The sequence below is a fragment of the Oncorhynchus tshawytscha genome, linkage group LG31 (genome assembly GCF_018296145.1).
Source record: "Oncorhynchus tshawytscha isolate Ot180627B linkage group LG31, Otsh_v2.0, whole genome shotgun sequence".
NCBI lineage: Eukaryota > Metazoa > Chordata > Actinopteri > Salmoniformes > Salmonidae > Oncorhynchus > Oncorhynchus tshawytscha.
In genome coordinates, this window is record NC_056459.1 from 32,031,901 (window position 1) to 32,051,156 (window position 19,256).

At 44.6% G+C, this 19,256-nt stretch overlaps 1 protein-coding gene across 2 annotated transcripts; it reads left to right on the forward strand.

Moving 5' to 3' along the window:
- The first annotated feature begins 229 nt into the window (after positions 1 to 229).
- On the forward strand, positions 230 to 14,081 carry LOC112229406 (alpha-1,3-mannosyl-glycoprotein 2-beta-N-acetylglucosaminyltransferase). Of its 2 annotated transcripts, XM_024395226.2 has the most exons (5): positions 230 to 607; positions 7,547 to 7,596; positions 7,738 to 7,839; positions 7,991 to 8,884; positions 11,868 to 14,081. In XM_024395226.2, the coding sequence occupies exons 4-5, from the start codon at positions 8,015 to 8,017 to the stop codon at positions 12,567 to 12,569; spliced, it is 1,572 nt and encodes a 523-aa protein (XP_024250994.1). In that variant the 5' UTR covers positions 230 to 607; positions 7,547 to 7,596; positions 7,738 to 7,839; positions 7,991 to 8,014; the 3' UTR covers positions 12,570 to 14,081. The 2 variants fall into 2 exon arrangements, with proteins under 2 accessions (XP_024250994.1, XP_024250993.1); XM_024395225.2 differs by lacking the exon at positions 230 to 607 and adding an exon at positions 1,371 to 1,535 and having other exon boundaries at positions 7,547 to 7,839.
- Positions 14,082 to 19,256: the final 5,175 nt, after the last annotated feature.

Below are 19,256 nucleotides of genomic sequence, written 5' to 3' on the forward strand. Positions count from 1 at the left end.
AAGTATCTCTGTTTGAAGTGTAATGATATGACTTGTCAACTCTTATCAGTGGATCCAGGCTTGCACACAGCGCAGGGTTTTGTTTCAGCAGAACATTGCATTTAACTAACCATAGACACAACAGATAGATGGCAAAAAAACAAACAAATAGATGGCAGGGCACTTTGTTGCTAGGGGAAATTGTAAAGGGGAGGAGGAGGATTGCGGAGGTTGGCCTTACTTAATGAGTCAATCCGGAAGTAGAGTGTACAATTTGGTGTTGGTGTTAAATGAAAAATAACGTCAAGAGCCAGTGAAACAGACACGGGCTTGGGCGGAATTGGTAGAAGAGCAGTGGTGAAGAGGAGGATGATGATTATCATCATCGCAAATTCATCTCGGTGAATTATTTTGTTGATATAAAAAAATAATAAAACATCTAGCTAAATGGCGGATTCGAGGTAGTGAGGGGTGATAGAGCGGAAAATGGGAACTGGACATACAGTGAGGTACTGACACCGGTGTGAAAAACGGGAGAGGAAGAAAAGTGAGAGTGGAGACCAGTCATCATATCAAAGCTGCTTTCCAGAAAGCAGACAACACGTCCCACATGGGAAATGACAAAAAGGTGACGTGGAAATTGTACTCATGCTTAGTTGGATAGGTAGTTAACTGTTAATTGTCTGAAGTTAACTTAATACATTGGACTTGATGTACCCAGCTCGTTATGGACTAACCAGCATTTGTTTTCTGAAAAACTCGATTTCTGACTTACTTAGAATGTGAGCTAGTTAGCATCAACAATATGCAGATGTTCAAGTATTGCAATTTTCCAAAGATTTCTAATTCATTGTGGTTGAAATAAGAGTGAATAGCTAGCTGTCCCAGTCATGCAATCAATCACATGCAAACTAGCTAACGTTATGAGTTCCACACGTTAGTCAGTGGGAGCACCAGACTGCTTGCCATTCGTTTTTTTAAAACATTTTTTTAATTGTGAAATAGTTGTGTAATTGGGTGACGTTTGTGTTATTATTCATAAACTATTGCAGGTGTTTTCTGATATTCCATTAGTTTGGCAATGGCCTTTGCCAAGTTGTTGCTTTGTAATTGGCCACGTCTTTGACTGGCAAGCGATAGTCGAGTTATAATATAGCGAAGTGACATAAGTTGCATTGAGACTGACTTGACTTTTATTTATCATTATACTCAAGCCAAGTTTGGTTTAGTAGAATACTCTTCTCTAGACTAGGACACCTCCACGTAATTACTATAACAACAATTAATAACAATTAAAGTAATTCCAGCAAGACTACTGAATCAGTTGAACTTCTAATTACAGTGTTTTAACCACTCAGGTTTAAGTGTCAGAGAGAGAAAACGAAAGGTATATTCAATGGGAGGTTAGAGTATCAAATGGTCTGTTCCTTTTGAGGGAGAGCAACAATTCCCTCCCCTTTCTTTTCTCCCACCTAAATTCCCATCCACCCCCTGCTTTTAAACTTTCTGATCATTTGTTTGAAGAGACACTGGAGAACTAGACTGCTCTGTTTCAGGTACTGAAGAACAATACTTGTGTTCACCTTTTGGCACCTCCTTTCAAACCTTTTCTTCTTTGGCTTTTGTGTAACGTGTCTCTTACAATGATACCATAGATTGTCAAATGATTGCCATCTCCCTGTTTTATTTCCATCTTTGATGTTTGTCTACCCATAAGTCTATGCTGTCTACTCCTCTGTCCTCTGTCCCCAACACCCAGTACCTCCTCTTTCTTTCTGTTTTTTCCCTCCTTTGCTTTATGCCCTCGTTCTCTCACCTTATAGCTGTTTAGTGTTGCAATCCTACCGTGTCTAGGTGTTTGAAGCCCTGTGTTTTCAGATGTAACGGTTAACCGTGTGTGTGTGTGTGTGCTAGTGAGTGTCAGCTGGAATTGTCGTAGCTCTTGGTGTTCTCATCGTCAGATGGTGAGCTGGGTAGATTAGCTGGTGAGCTGGGTAGATCTCCAGCTCTGTTGAATTTGTTGCTCACCGATTTCCTCTCATAGTGATGGGGAACAATCAATAATTACATATGGGTATATTATTTTTGACGATGTATCGTTTTGACAGTATCACCATATTTTTGGGGGGGGCGCTACTTTGCTGTACCTGCACCAAAACTCCAGTATTTTTCCTTCATAGCTTGTTTTTTTAATCTTCTTTTTAAAGGGATACTTCGGGATTTTGGCAATGAACTCTCCTTCCCCAGAGTCAGGCGAACTCCTTTACCTCCTTCCCCAGAGTCAGGCGAACTCCTTTACCTCCTTCCCCAGAGTCAGGCGAACTCCTTTACCTCCTTCCCCAGAGTCAGGCGAACTCCTTTACCTCCTTCCCCAGAGTCAGGCGGACTCCTTTACCTCCTTCCCCAGAGTCAGGCGGACTCCTTTACCTCCTTCCCCAGAGTCAGGCGGACTCCTTTACCTCCTTCCCCAGAGTCAGGCGGACTCCTTTACCTCCTTCCCCAGAGTCAGGCGGACTCCTTTACCTCCTTCCCCAGAGTCAGGCGGACTCCTTTACCTCCTTCCCCAGAGTCAGGCGGACTCCTTTACCTCCTTCCCCAGAGTCAGGCGGACTCCTTTACCTCCTTCCCCAGAGTCAGGCGGACTCCTTTACCTCCTTCCCCAGAGTCAGGCGGACTCCTTTACCTCCTTCCCCAGAGTCAGGCGGACTCCTTTACCTCCTTCCCCAGAGTCAGGCGGACTCCTTTACCTCCTTCCCCAGAGTCAGGCGGACTCTTTTATGCTGGGGAAGTAGATAAAGTGCCTCATTGCCAAAATCCCAAAGTACCCCCCTTTTTTAGTATCCCCCCCTTTTAAATAAGGAGCCAATTTGTTTTCAGAACTTTTATTTCCATGACTGATCAACATGTTTTCCATTGTCTTGTCCCTCTGCAGCAGACAGACATATGGTGAGCAACATATGTTTGGAACACTGACTTGCAATAAAATCACAGTAATAAAATCGCGATACATATAGAATCGCGATACATATCGTATCGACAGAAAACATTTTTTTGTGATAATGCCGTATCATAAAGTCCCTGGCATATCCAGCCCTACTCTCCAGCCTACATTTCCTGAAAAGTAAAAAAAAAAAAGTGGGTATAAGCATCAGTTAGTTAGCCTAGTATTTACTGTGAACAAAGCATGGAGGACAAATGTTAAAGTTGTAGGCTACAGCTGCACATTACTCATCCAGACTGGGACATTAACTCTGAGAAGCTAGTTTGTACTTAGACTGATTGACAATGCTTACAAGATTATTGTTCTTATTATCACCTGTAATTGGTTTAGACACCTCGTCTGTTGAAAGTCTCCTGTCAGGATATACAGTGACCTCTTTCTCCCAACCTGGACTCAATCAATCCCCTTATCTAAGCCTCATGAGGCTCATCCTTCCAAGTGGCGTCTGGAACCCCTTATGCCCCATGTCTCGCTGCTACATTGTGTTCTCAGTATCTGTAACCCCCATTTCTTTCTGTCCTCCCTCTATAGACCGTATTGTCTGTTTGGAAGGGCATTTCAGGATGTTGGCTAGTTAGGTGAGGATGTGGACCTGCTGAAAGGGTTCTCTTAGACACACTAAATAGTTAAACTATTAGCACAGATTTGGTAGATATTTGATCCCTGAGCTGGTTATGAAGCTGGGATATTATTTGGTCTGCTTGCCTTTTTAAGGCTGGATGTTTTTTTGGTTGATGTTGAAATGCTCACTCCGCAAGTATTTACAACGTTTGTAAAACCAAGAAGAGGTGCCAGGTTTGTGTGAGCTCTGAGGGGAAAGCTTGAGTCTCTCTTTAATTCGTCAGCATATTGACTTTGTGTGGTACGCTCTTCTCTCAAACCACTTATTAGAGTGGGTTGCATAAGTAATAACTCATAAGATTGGACTGAACTAGGGTAATAAGTCAGATGTGTGTTATGACTAAGTTCCTTTACTTTTTAAAGCTAGACATATCAACTGTGAGAGCTAATATGTACCGGGTGTGTGACACGTGTTCTAGGTATAAGCCTAATCGTACCATCTGGTATGAACACTGTTCAGACAGGAAAACATTCAGTCGTCCTGAATGGAAGTTTTAGAACGTTTTTAATGTAGGCTAAACAATAGTCGAGTCAGTGTGGTATGCATGGATGGACCTAGTCAGCCAGGAGAAACGAGGAAAAGGGATTGACGAAGCTACGTAAGACTTGAGATGCACCCAGACAAGTACGTCTATTGATATAGTATACGTTCTGTCACTCTGGTCCCTAACTCTGGTCCCTCTGTCCCCTAACTCTGGTCCCTCTGTCCCCTAACTCTGGTACCTCTGTCCCCTAACTCTGGTACCTCTGTCCCCTAACTCTGGTACCTCTGTCCCCTAACTCTGGTACCTCTGTCCCCTAACTCTGGTACCTCTGTCCCCTAACTCTGTCACCTCTGTCCCCTAACTCTGTCCCTGTCCCCTAACTCTGTCCCTAACTCTGGTCCCTAACTCTGGTCCCTAACTCTGGTCCCTAACTCTGGTCCCTAACTCTGGTCCCTAACTCTGGTCCCTAACTCTGGTCCCTAACTCTGGTCCCTAACTCTGGTGTCCTTAACTCTGGTGTCCTTAACTCTGGTGTCCTAACTCTGGTGTCCCCTAACTCTGTCTGTCCGTATGCAGGTTTAATACCTTGTTAAGAGGATTCATGGGCAGGAAACTGCTTCCTGCTCGAATATGCCCCTTGGGAAATTTGTCTAAGTGTGTCCCAAATTGAACCGTATTCAGTGCACTACCTTGTCCATGTATTCACTATACAGGGCACCATTTAGGATGCACGAAGGCTTTGGTGGTAGCAGCAGGGTAGTGTTAGAAAATGGGATGTGTGCCATGAATAATAATGATAGAACCAGGGATGGGAAACGGGTGGCCGGCTGGCTGTTTTTTGTTACATGGAACTCAGAGTCTCAACTTATTCTTGTTGATTAGTTAGAATAATAGAATGCTCCAGGTGCCATTTATACACATGTGGTTGTGCATCAGCAGCTTCTCTCTGATGTCAGCTAGGTTTCCATCCAACTGGCAACAGATCTTCAATGGGACTGTTCTAAAATCCTCATTAAAACAATATGTACATTTTCTCACCATCAAATGGGCTTCTTGCCAAATAGAAGACTGTGTTTAACAACGCAGTACGAGGTAAAATCCCCATGTACCGAATAATATATATATATTTTTTAAAGTTAAGTTTTCATTGTATTTTCACCTTCACTGATGGTTTTGTCACAACACCATGTTGCTGTATATAGTGAATTTGCCCACTGTGGTATTGGCACGTACGCTCTAGCCAACATCTCACAGATACAATGCAGGTATAGCCTACACGATGAGATTATTATGGACAAAAGAGAGACTTTTTATTTGTCAACCCCGCAGCCAATCATCATGTCACCACAATAAGACGATCAATATTTATTGGAAAGGAGCATCAAGCTCATCGCCTTGTAGTTTCTCCACCCTGTGAAGTTCGTAACTTATTTCATCTGGAGCCTAATTGACGAGTTAACAGCATAGTGGGAGAACAACGCGTCATCGCGTGACTACAACTTTACTTCCATCTGATTTGATTATTTTATCAATATTTGCGTATACAAGCTTTTCACCTCCATTTCTTGCATAATACATTTTACCGACACAAAGATCCATGTCTAGTTTATTTTGTTTTGTCGACATTTGGAAAGTTAACTGAGTTGCTGTTTCCGTCGGGCTCGTCGCACCATTGTTATTCAACATATTTTACTTGCATACAAAGGTTGGATGGAAACCTGGCTATAGACAGTCACTCAATTTGCCCCTGTCAGCTAAATGTTTTTTGGGACTGGTAAATTAGTCTAGCCAGCTATCTAAACTTGTAGTAATCATGATTGAATTATAGCCCTGGGGCCCCCCATTGATTTTGTTCGTCACTCTCACTCAGATATTAAAAACTGCAAATGTTTCTCCCCTTTGGCAAAATGAGTAGAATTAAAATGGGGAAATATTCTTCTGCCCCATGGATTTTTTGTTTTAGAATTGTAGCAAAGTTGCTTTAAAACTGTAAAATGTTCTTTGAGCGATGGGTAACGATGCTTCGAGGGTGACTGTTGTTGATGTGTGCAGAGGGGCCCTGGTTCGCGCCCGGGTATGGGCGAGGGGACGGTCTAAAGTTATACTGTTACAGGTACACAGACCCGCGAGCCATGGCGGCCCCTCATTAGTTTTTTGTGTGGCCCCCCCACACCCATCAAAGTTGATGTTCCTTATCTGGAGAAACCTGCTGGTGGTGAACCATCACTAGAGGTCCTACAGTGAGTCCCAGATGGCAACCTATTCCCTATACAGTGCACTACTTTGGACCGGGTTCCGTAAGGGACCACCGGGTTCTGATCAATAGTAGTGCACCATATAGGGACTAGGATGCCATTTGGGATAATACCCTGACAGTGTGTTACCCTGAAGGCTGAACCTGCGAGTGCTGTTGTGCTGTGTTTCCATCAACAAAGAGACAAAGATGATATCCATTTAGGGCCGTGTTCGGTTGGAGTGTGGTATCGAGCTCCTCAGAAAGACTGCCTGTGGATGCTGGCTGGTATACATGTTATCTCAGAGACTCCCTGTGGAGCTGGCTGGGTGAATTAAATCATTTGGATATAGCACATAGGGTCCCTTGGGTTACTGTCTAGCTAACAAGCTTTAAAAAAACCATCTCCATTGAATAGAATATGGATGGCCATGGCATTATGCTTCTGCACTTTACAGTGGGGTTTTAAAACCACACACATGAAATGTTCTGTTCCTCTGCGATACTCGGGCTGATAGGTCCTGTTCCTCTGCGATACTCGGGCTGAAACATCTTGTTCCTCTGCGATACTCGGGCTGAAACATCCTGTTCCTCTGCGATACTCGGGCTGATAGGTCCTGTTCCTCTGTGAACAAACATCCTGTTCCTCTGCTCTGGGCTGAAACATCATGTTCCTCTGCGATACTCGGGCTGATAGGTCCTGTTCCTCTGCGATACTCGGGCTGATAGGTCCTGTTCCTCTGCGAACATCCTGTTCCTCTGCGATACTCGGGCTGATAGGTCCTGTTCCTCTGCGATACTCGGGCTGAAACATCCTGTTCCTCTGCGATACTCGGGTTGATAGGTACATAATATGGTAATTATTTTAGCTGTACCCCGATCCTAATAAAGGTAGTGAAAAGTTAAGCTGTTCCAGTACGAAACTTGACAGCTTGATTCATAAGCATGGACCTTGAACAGAGTTTGACAGCTTGATTTCAGAGGCGTACCACACAATCGTGGCCATCAGTGATGAGGCAACAGCCCCTAGGCAACAGTTTGGCGAGTGTTTCTGAATCTGCTGATGATGCAATTGACAACTTCTAGATAATATAAACTAGTTGTATTCTATAAGTGGACTACTGTGTGTTTTGTGATCATATGGTGTTTGCTCATTTCAGACTGTTTCACTGATGTGAAAAAACATGTAAATTGAAATGTACTTTTCTCTCTCCCTCCCTTTTTCAGGGTGATGTCCGAGGGATAACGGCAAGGACTCTCAGCCCTTCCACCCCAATGTGACCCTGTCTTCCTTTTTATCTTATCACCTCTCTCCTCTCCCCATTTTTTTATTTTTTTTATTTCTTTAACTTTCCTGTTTTTCTCAATTTCCCCTTGAGCCAACTCACTCTCTTGTTCCTCTATTTCATGGAGGACAGCCAAGCCGATAACAACAAAGCACGTCTCCATCTCCGTCCAGCAATAGAGGTTCTGGATCGTTCTCCTGTCGTGTTATTGATCACACAATGATTGGATGAGAAGTAAGGATCTTATGATTGGACGTCACTTCTCTCCACTCCTATTGGACAACGTTTTTTTTCTTTCTCATCTTTGTGTTTTTGTTTGGACCCTATTGGCTGTTTGTCACTTCAAAACTGTCCCACCTCAACTGTTTTCTTTTCCTCTCTGTAGTCCATCCACTGATGTCATTGGGCCATGGTTCGCAAGAGAGGCTCCCTTATCTTGTGTGGAGCTTTCCTATTCGTCGCCTGCAATGGCTTGCTTCTCCTGTTCCTTTGGGGACGAACTCCCATTGGTCGCTTTGGGGAAGGGGGCGGGGCCGAACCAGGAGGGCGGGAAGAGTGGGGCGTGGCCAAAATAAAAGAGGGTGGGACTAATCTGGCAGGCGAGGTGATCCGATTGGCCGAAGAGGTAGAATCGGAACTCGAGACCCAGAAGGAACTTCTGAAGCAGATTCAGAGTCACAGGTCACTGTGGGAAAAGAGGAGAGGGATGGGAAAAAGACAGACGGATGGAGGGAAGGTAGAAAATAAAGAGGAACACAAACCTCCGCCACAGTTGTCTGCAGTACCTCCAAAGGTCGATTCAGAGAACAAGGACCAAAGTCAAGAGGAAAATACACCGGAATTGATCATTACAGCAGTCCGAGACCCTAAAGTAGACACACAACTGGACAATGAAATAAAAGAGCTGACCGACTACACCAAATTGGATGTTACTGTCATCAGCCCACAAGTTGTCATTCCCATATTGGTCATCGCCTGTGACAGGGTGACCGTGAAAAGGAGTCTTGACAAGTTGATCCAATACCGCCCCTCTGCAGAACTCTACCCAATCATAGTTAGTCAGGACTGTGGCCATGCTGAGACAGCCCAAGTGATTGGCTCATATGGCAGTCAGGTGACCCACATTAGCCACCCAGACCTCTCGGACATCCGGGTACGGCCGGAGCACAGGAAGTTCCAGGGCTACTATAAGATTGCCAGACACTACCGCTGGGCCCTCAACCAGGTGTTCGACACACTCTCTCACTCCACCGTGGTGATCGTGGAAGATGACTTGGAGGTAAGTGAACAGTGACTGAAATCCACACACCACTGTCTGCATGCACTGTAATTGAGGAATGGATTTAAAATGCACCTCAGTCTGAAAGTGTTGACAGCGTTGATTAGAAGTGTCTGAGTTGCTGGTGATTTGCGTGACGTTCAATAGAAGATGAATTCAGTCAGTGAAATGAACTGAAATCCCTGCTTGGCACCCAAGGCATTGATGTGAAGCATCAAGACTTTTTAGTGACTTGCGCGAGGCTCCTGTATAAGTAGCTGATCTATCTATTGCTGCCTTTAATGATGGTTTAATGGGTTGTAGTTGCTCTCTCCGTCCCGGGCATAATGGTTTGTAGTTGCTCTCTCCGTCCCGGGCATAATGGGTTGTAGTTGCTCTCTCCGTCCCGGGCATAATGGGTTGCAGTTGGCTTAAGCGCTTAGACACCAGTAGCGTTTGCTGGCCGAGAGTACTTAGCACCTCTGAACATATTTGCGAACCAAGTCCGCACCGTTTTTTTTTTTTTAACATGTAGAATCGCGTGGAAAATGTCGCCAGTCGGACGTCCTAAAACACAGAGCTGAGCGATCAGCAGACAAACGCAATAACTTCTTCTAAGGTCACCAACGACCCCGTGGCCTGCAGCAAAACATTTAAGCGCTCTGTTTGCAGAACTAAGCTTAAACCAACTCCCCCCACCACCCCCCAACGACGCCATACACGCCGTCTGCCCTGTGCAGTTTAAACGGGTGTCCACCCATGAAGAGCACATGTCTCCAGTGTGCCAGTAACTTTCGAAGGTGGGCATTTACCCACTGAAGTCTGTTACGATGCAGAACTGCAGTCAGGTCAAGACCCTGGTGAGGATGACGAGCACGCAGATGAGCTTCCCTGAGACGGTTTTTGACATTTTGTGCAGAGATTATTAGGTTGTGCAAATCCACAGTTTCATCAGCTGTCTGGGTGGCTGGTCGCAGACGATCCCGCAGGTGAAGAAGCTGGTTGTGGAGGTCCTGGGCTGGCGTGGTTACACGTGGTCTGTGGTTGTGAGGCCCGTTGGACGTACTGCCGTGTTCCCTAAAACAACGTTGGTGGTGGCTTGTAGTAGAGAAATGAACATTCAATTCTCTGGAAATAGCTATGGTGGACATTCCTGCAGTCAGCATGCCAATTGCACCCTCCTTCAACTTGAGACATCTGTAGCATTGTGTTGTGTAACAAAATTGCACATTTTAGAGTGGCCTTTTATTGTCCTCGGCACAAGGTGCACCTGTGTAATGACCATTCTGTTTAATCAGTTTATTGATATGCCACACCTGTCAGGTAGATGGATTATTTTGGCAAAGGAGAAATGCTCACAAACAGATTTAATTAAATTTGTGCCCAACATTTTTGAGAAAATTATTTTGTGTGTATCAAACATTTCTGGGATCTGATATTTCATCTCATGAAACATGGGACCAACACTTTACATGTTGTGTTTATATATTTTTTTTTCAGTGTATTTAAAATCTGTCTCACATTTAAATATGGAATCATCATCATGATGATGAAAGTGGATCCTATAATGTTCATTTACACAGAACATTTCATTTGATACCTAAAACAGAGCTTTCCTCACTGAAACATTTAACATTTTGTAGCCAGCATTTTGGCTTGGCTCTAGCGTAATTACTAGTCTATTGTGACCAGTGGTTAGACTGCCACTTGGGATCTTTCACTGTGATCTGTGAAGACCCAAGGAATTTTCAGTCAATCATTTGTAAATCACTCCCCTAAACATTAGTATATAGGCTATGCCATTCAGCAGATGCTTCTGTCCAAAACGACGTACAGTCATGCATTAATGTTTCATATGGACGCCCCAGTGGGGATCGAACCCATGATCTTGCTCTACCAACTGTGCCAGAGGGGAGGAGTCAGGGGGCAGAACCGAGGGGAGGAGTCAGGGGGAGGAGTCAGGGGGCAGAACCGAGGGGAGGACAGCTGTAATCCTGGTTGGCCTTCCCAGATTAGCACATTTAACTGATTAGTGGATTAACCAACGTTGGCACCTAACAGAGAGGGGTGATGGGAAGGATCCCTAAATCCTGCTCGGTTCGTTCTGTCCCCCATCAAATCAGACCAAGTGTGTGTCCCAAATGGCACCTTGTGGGTCCATAGGGCTCTGATCAAAAGTAGTGCACTATATAGGGAATAGGGTGCCATTTGAGTAGCAGACGAAGTGAAACAGCCAGCTGGGTGAACAAATGGTCTGGGGGAAAAAAACGTCAGACAGAATTCTGCACCAGAGGTGTAATGAGAGTTACAGGAAATGGCTAAAACAACAGAACTGTCCTGAGTCACCAGTTTAAAGCTTTTAGGCTAAACTTTCCCCCCACACACCCTACCCAGAGAGAAGGAGCGCGAACCGTTACTGGGAACTGTGTCCACTTATGTAACTGTTCCTGTAGATGCTGACAAAGACATGTTTTTGTTTTTGGCAAGTCATTTTGTGTTGACATACCATTTGTCATTGTATTAATCAGGCCAAACATTTGACTGGTCATTCCTTGAGGCCCATATGGGTGTTTTTATCAGGCCTGCTCACGTTTTTATTTTGGTCCTTTGCTTGTTTTGCATAGATTCATACAGCAGATGCCGTTTTCTAGCCTGGGTGTCAGTCTGTTTCTGGTCTCTTTAAAAAAAAAAATATAGCCTGGATGCCAGTCTGTTTCTGGTCTCTTTTTTGTAATATAGCCTGGGTGCCAGTCTGTTTCTGGTCTCTTTTTTGTAATATAGCCTGGGTGCCAGTATGTTTCTGTTCTTTTGCCAACTCGTTATGTTTGGCATGACATGCAGCACAAACAGATCTGTGTTCAGGCTAGCAGTTTTCAGTGATCATAACTAGTAATGAAGTCTACTGTATATACTGATTTGAATGATTGTTTCTTATCACTGTCAGGAGAGCCTACTAATTTGTCACTGTAACACAGTTTACTAATCAGATGACTCTCTCTCCAAGGTTGCCCCAGACTTCTTTGAGTACTTCCGTGCCCTCCACCCCATCTTGACCTCTGACCCCACCCTGTGGTGTGCGTCTGCCTGGAACGACAATGGCCGGGAGGGGCTGGTGGACCCTGGGAAGGCGGACCTCCTCTACAGGACAGACTTCTTCCCTGGGCTGGGCTGGATGCTGCTGAAGGACATCTGGGCAGAACTAGAACCCAAGTGGCCCACAGCCTTCTGGGACGACTGGATGCGTCACCCTGAGCAGCGTAAAGAGCGCTCCTGCATCCGTCCAGAGATCTCCAGAACTATGACCTTCGGACGCAAGGGTGTCAGCTTGGGTCAGTTCTTTGACCAGTATCTGCGTTATATTAAACTCAACACGGACTTTGTGCCTTTCACCAAACAGGATCTGTCTTACTTGATGAAGGAGAACTTTGATGTGAACTTTGTGAAGCAGGTTTACAGCGCCCCTCTGATTACGGTGGAGGAGCTACAACAAGGGGGTGGTTTGACGGGAACTGGTCCGTACCGGGTGCAATATTCCAGCCGGGACAATTTTAAGGTTCTGGCCCGTAACTTAGGGGTGATGGATGACTTGAAATCGGGGGTTCCCCGTGCAGGGTACAGGGGTGTGGTCAGCTTCCTGTCCCGTGGACGACGGGTCTTCTTGACCCCACCTGAGGGATGGACAAAGTATGACGTCAGCTGGAGCTGAGAGGTTTGAACAGGACTTATTGCGAATGTTATCGAAGACCGACTCGACAGAGAGGAACACCTTCTCAAACCAAAGAAAACAAAAACAAGCTAACATGAAGGAGCGGAAGCTAAACAGGCAGGTGTGTGAAGGGATATGTGATAGAGTGAGGCACAGTGTGACACAGGGCAACACCCAGGCAGTGAAACCACAGAACGTCTCACTGAAATTACAAACCATTTAATGCTTGGTTGTTCTCCTGCTAGAGCTGGAACGCTTTATGCTGGGGGTGTCGAACTCATTCCATGGAGGGCTTAGTGTCTGCTGTTTTTTATTATTTTAATTAAGACCTAGACAACCAGGTGAGGGGAGTTCCTTACTGAGACAACCAGGTGAGGGGAGTTCCTTACTGAGACCTAGACAACCAGGTGAGGGGAGTTCCTTACTGAGACAACCAGGTGAGGGGAGTTCCTTACTGAGACAACCAGGTGAGGGGAGTTCCTTACTAATCAGTGACCTTAATTCATCAATCAAGTACAAAGGAGGAGTGAAAACCCGCAGGCACTCGGCCCTCCGTGAAATGAATTTGACACGTGGTTTGCTTCAACGTGATGTCTTAAACCTAAAGTTTGATTACGTGAATTCAGAGACTTGCTTTTTGTGGGTTTTTTTCTGTGTCGCCAGATCTTAAAAGATCCAAATGGCTCCCTGTTTACTGCACTACCTTTTGACTAGGAACCATAGGGCTGTAGTATAAAGTAGTGCACTAGAGGGATCCATTTAGGACAGCCTCTGTCTACATTCTATTCTCAGATGTCTACTTTAAAAAGGACTTGCAGTATTCCACTCACTCAAAGTGAATGAATGAGGTCGAAATATTAGTTAGACTGGTATTAAACTTTTATCATAAATATATAATCTGATTTATTCTTAAAATGGGAAAAAAAAGTACCATGATTTTTTGGGCGGAGGGGGAAATACTATTTTGGGAATGATTTATTTATCTCTTGTAAATGGTCTTCTAAAGAGATGATCAGAGGTTCATACATTGCCTTGCAGCGAGCCAGTTTAACACCTGTATGTGACATTATGTTGTGCTCATGTCAAATGGCACCCTATTCCCTATGTAGTGCATGACCTTTGTCCCGAACCCTATGGGCCCTGGTCAAAAGAAGTGCACTATATAAAGGAAAAAAAAGGGTGCCATTTGGGACGTCCATAATACTTTAGCCCCTTTTTCAAAATGAATGGTCGGTTGTAATTCCATGACATTCAAACGGTGGTCTGCTACAGTTGTGTTTGTTGAAGAATAAAAACAACAACAATGATTATTGTTTTCTCGATTTACGTGATTGGGCGTAACTGGGTGATACGTGAAGGGTGCTTTTTTTATTCATGTCCTTAGTTCTGGGGTGATTGATTGTCAGGAAGATCGATTCATATGTCCTATATGGTGATGTGTAAGAACCACTGCCTGACGTGTTTATTACTTGGAATACGTTGCAAATAAAACAGACTATTTTGCTGTTTGTCCATAAATCCATTGTGTCTTAACTTTTGAGTGTCCGCTAATGTTGTTATTCCTGGTCATTTTCCAACAATCGTTTCCCCACTTGTGCCCGTAACCTCTTGTCCGTGTCCCAAATAGTACCCTATTCTGTATAGTGCACTATTTTAGAACGGAACCCTATGGGCTATATAAGGAGCCATTTGGGACTCAATCTAAGCTATCCCTCCCCACTTCCTTTCGAGTGCACTCTTATCCTGCTGACTTCCTGACCGGTCTTGCTTCCTGTTTCACAAACACTGGTCTGATTTATTATTTTTAAACATTTTTACAATCCAGAATAGAAGAGATCAACCGACTCAGCGAGTAGATTTAGACTAGGAGACCATTGATGACAGTATTTAAGACTATTGGCTTATCAACTGTGACTCCCTAAAAATATTTGTTAACTCAAAGACGTAGACTCTCCAAATCCAAGCCGGAGTGTCCAAAGCTAGTTAGTTCAATACCTCAAGCTTAGTACATTTTATATTAAATTATTTAGCTTTTCCCATTACTTATATAGGTTAGCTATGATGAGGCATGGACAGCCCTGTAGGATTGTCAAGATTCTGCCAAAAGAAGTGCTAGCACCTCTGAACAGAATACCTGTCATAATTTGCAAACCGATTTGTACATTTAGAAACGGGAGAAAATGACAGCGGTTGGTCGCTATAACACACTGTTCTGACAGATAATTGGTCTGGGTAGGTTTCTGCTTTAGACTAAGAGCTACTGTACAGTCGTGGCCAAAAGTTTTGAGAATTACACATATTAATTTTCATAAAGTCTGCTGCCTCAGTTTGTATGATGGAAATGTGTATATTTATTTCACCAGGTAAGTTGACTGAGAACACGTTCTCATTTACAGCAACAACCTGGGGAATAGTTACAGGGGAGAGGAGGGGGATGAATGAGCCAATTGTAAACTGGGGATTATTAGGTGACCGTGATGGTTCAAGGGCCAGATTGGGAATTTAGCCAGGACACCGGGGTTAACACCCCTACTCTTACGATAAGTGCCATGGGATCTTTAATGACCTCAGAGAGTCAGGACACCGGGGTTAACACCCCTACTCTTACAATAAGTGCCATGGGATCTTTAATGACCTCAGAGAGTCAGGACACCAGTTTAACGTCCCATCCGAAAGAAAGCACCCTACACAGGGCAGTGTCCCCAATCACTGCCCTGGGGAATTAGGATATATATATATATATTTTTTAGACCAGAGGAAAGAGTGCCTCCTACTGGCCGTCCAGCAGTGGTATGCAGGGTGGTATGCTGCTGGCATTATACTCCAGAATGTTATGAAGAGTGATCAGATTAATTGCAAGGTCCCTCTTTGCCATGCAAATTAACAGAATCCAAAAAACACTGCATTTCAGCCCTGCCACAAAAGGACTGATGACATGTCAGTGATTCTCTCGTTAACACAAGTGTGAGTGTTGACGAGGACAAGGTTGGAGATCACTCTGTCATGCTGATTGAGTTCGAATAATAGACTGGAAGCTTCAAAAGGAGGGTGGTGCTTGGAATCCTTGTTCTTCCTCTGTCAACCATGGTTACCTGCAAGGAAACACATGCCGTCATCATTGCTTTGCACTAAAAAGGCTTCACAGGCAAGGATATTGCTGCCAGTAAGATTGCACCTAAATCAACCATTTATCCGATCATCAAGAACTTCAAGGAGAGCGGTTCAATTGTTGTTAAGAAGGCTTCAGGGCGCCCAAGAAAGTCCAGCAAGCGCCAGGACCGTCTCCTAAAGTTGATTCAGCTGCGGAATCGGGGAACCACCAGTACAGAGCTTGCTCAAGAATGGCAACAGGCAGGTGTGAGTGCATCTGCACGCACATTGAGGCAAAGACTTTTGAAGGATGGCCTGGTGTCAAGAAGGGCAGCAAATAAGCCACTTCTCTCCAGGAAAAACATCAGGGACAGACTGATATTCTGCAAACGGTACAGGGATTGGACTGCTGAGGACTGGGGTAAAGTCATTTTCTCTGATGAATCCCCTTTCCGATTGTTTGGGGCATCCGGAAAAAAGCTTGTCTGGAGAAGACAAGGTGAGCGCTACCATCAGTCCTGTGTCATGCCAACAGTAAAGCATCCTGAGACCATTCATGTGTGGGGTTGCTTCTCAGCCAAGGGAGTGGGCTCACTCACAATTTTGCCCAAGAACACAACCATCCAAATGACACTGGGAATAAAACACACAAAAAAACAACTCATTCAGTGACCGTTACCTAGTCTTTAGATAAATACAAAAATAATAATATTAACATCATTAAACAAATGTCATTGGAAAAGGCCCGACAATGTTTAGAAATATCCTTTCTATCCACCGGGGGGTGCGAATTCACAGTTGTCCAAATTGATTCATTATAGGTGCGAATGACCGCCAGCAGATTAAGACATTTTTGTATTGTTCGATCTGATAATAGTTGATTTGACCTCAGCTAACAGTGTTAAAAATCAAAGGTAAAATATCAATCACAATTCTGATACAATGTCTGCAGGATAATACGTCTTTACCGTGTTGGTTCAACTGAGGGTTAAAGCAGAACATGTTAAAGCAGAACGTGTTAAAGCAGAACTATTTAAAGCAGAACATGTTAAAGCAGAACATGTTAAAGCAGAACATGTTAAAGCAGAACATGTTAAAGCAGAACATGTTAAAGCAGAACATGTTAAAGCAGAACATGTTAAAGCAGAACATGTTAAAGCAGAACATGTTAAAGCAGAACATGTTAAAGCAGAACATGTTAAAGCAGAACATGTTAAAGCAGAACGTAATATCACACACTGGGCCAGAGATCACCATCTATAATATATAATAATATCACACACTGGGCCAGAGATCACCATCTATAATATATAATAATATCACACACTGGGCCAGAGATCACCATCTATAATATATAATAATATCACACACTGGGCCAGAGATCACCATCTATAATATATAATAATATCACACACTGGGCCAGAGATCACCATCTATAATAATATCACACACTGGGCCAGAGATCACCATCTATAATAATATCACACACTGGACCAGAGATCACCATCTATAATAATATCACACACTGGACCAGAGATCACCATCTATAATAATATCACACACTGGACCAGAGATCACCATCTATAATAATATCACACACTGGACCAGAGATCACCATCTATAATAATATCACACACTGGGCCAGAGATCACCATCTATAATAATATCACACACTGGGCCAGAGATCACCATCTATAATAATATCACACACTGGACCAGAGATCACCATCTATAATATATAATAATATCACACACTGGACCAGAGATCACCATCTATAATATATAATAATATCACACACTGGACCAGAGATCACCATCTATAATAATATCACACACTGGACCAGAGATCACCATCTATAATATATAATAATATCACACACTGGACCAGAGATCACCATCTATAATATATAATAATATCACACACTGGACCAGAGATCACCATCTATAATATATAATAATATCACACACTGGGCCAGAGATCACCATCTATAATATATAATAATATCACACACTGGACCAGAGATCACCATCTATAATATATAATAATATCACACACTGGACCAGAGATCACCATCTATAATATATAATAATATCACACACTGGGCCAGAGATCACCATCTATAATATATAATAATATCACACACTGGGCCAGAGATCACCATCTATAATAATATCACACACTGGGCCAGAGATCACCATCTATAATATATAATAATATCACACACTGGGCCAGAGATCACCATCTATAATATATAATAATATCACACACTGGACCAGAGATCACCATCTATAATAATATCACACACTGGACCAGAGATCACCATCTATAATATATAATAATATCACACACTGGGCCAGAGATCACCACCAGGAAACAACAACACATTTCACTACACACGTACTGCATTTTCAAAACTTTACTCGTCTAGTCAGCATTTTTGTTTCCCTGTTATGTACCACGGTGGAACATGAAACACAGTACCTGGCTGAACTCAGACACTGACTTCACACTGAATTTGCATATAAAAACTTCCCCAGTTAGCTGTAAAAAAACATCCTCCGTTTCTCCTGCTACAGTATGTGACTCTGGAACATCATGATTGAATTACAGTACCTGGTTGAACTCCAGCACGTCGAGGAGATCAAAGAGCTTCCTATTCTTCTATCTCCTTCCGTTTCTCATTGCTGCAGCCCGTGGAGAGTCAGCTTGGTCTCATCATCAACAAAGATTTCCAACGGCTGGGTGGAGCAGGATGAGATCGGGGTTAGGGTTGGGGGGTGCAGCAGGTAGAGGGTGGGACAGGGTTAGGGTGGAGCAGGGAGGGTGGGACAGGGTTAGGGTGGAGAAGGGAGGGGTGGGACAGGGTTAGGGTGGAGCAGGGAGGGGTGGGACAGGGTTAGGGTGGAGCAGGGAGGGGGTGGGACAGGGTTAGGGTGGAGCAGGGAGGGGGTGGGACAGGGTTAGGGTGGAGCAGGGGGTGGGTGGGACAGGGTTAGGGTGGAGCAGACAGGGGTGGGACAGGGTTAGGGTGGAGCAGGGAGGGGGTGGGACAGGGTTAGGGTGGAGCAGGGAGGGGGTGGGACAGGGTTTGGGTGGAGCACGGAGTGTTGGGACAGGGTTAGGGTGGATCAGGGAGGGGGTGGGACAGGGTTAGGGTGGAGCAGGGAGGGGGTGGGACAGGGTTAGGGTGGAGCAGGGAGGGGGTGGGACAGGGTTAGGGTGGAGCAGGCAGGGGTGGGACAGGGTTAGGGTGGAGCAGGGAGGGGTGGGACAGGGTTAGGGTGGAGCAGGGAGGGGGTGGGACAAGGTTAGGGTGGAGCAGGGAGGGGGTGGGACAGGGTTAGGGTGGAGCAGGGAGGGGGTGGGACAGGGTTTGGGTGGAGCACGGAGTGGTGGGACAGGGTTAGGGTGGAGCAGGGAGGGGGTGGGACAGGGTTAGGGTGGAGCAGGTAGAGGGTGGGACAGAGTTAGGGTGGAGCAGGGAGGGGGTGGGACAGGGTTAGGGTGGAGCAGGTAGAGGGTGGGACAGAGTTAGGGTGGAGCAGGGAGGGGGTGGGACAGGGTTAGGGTGGAGCAGACAGGGGTGGGACAGAGTT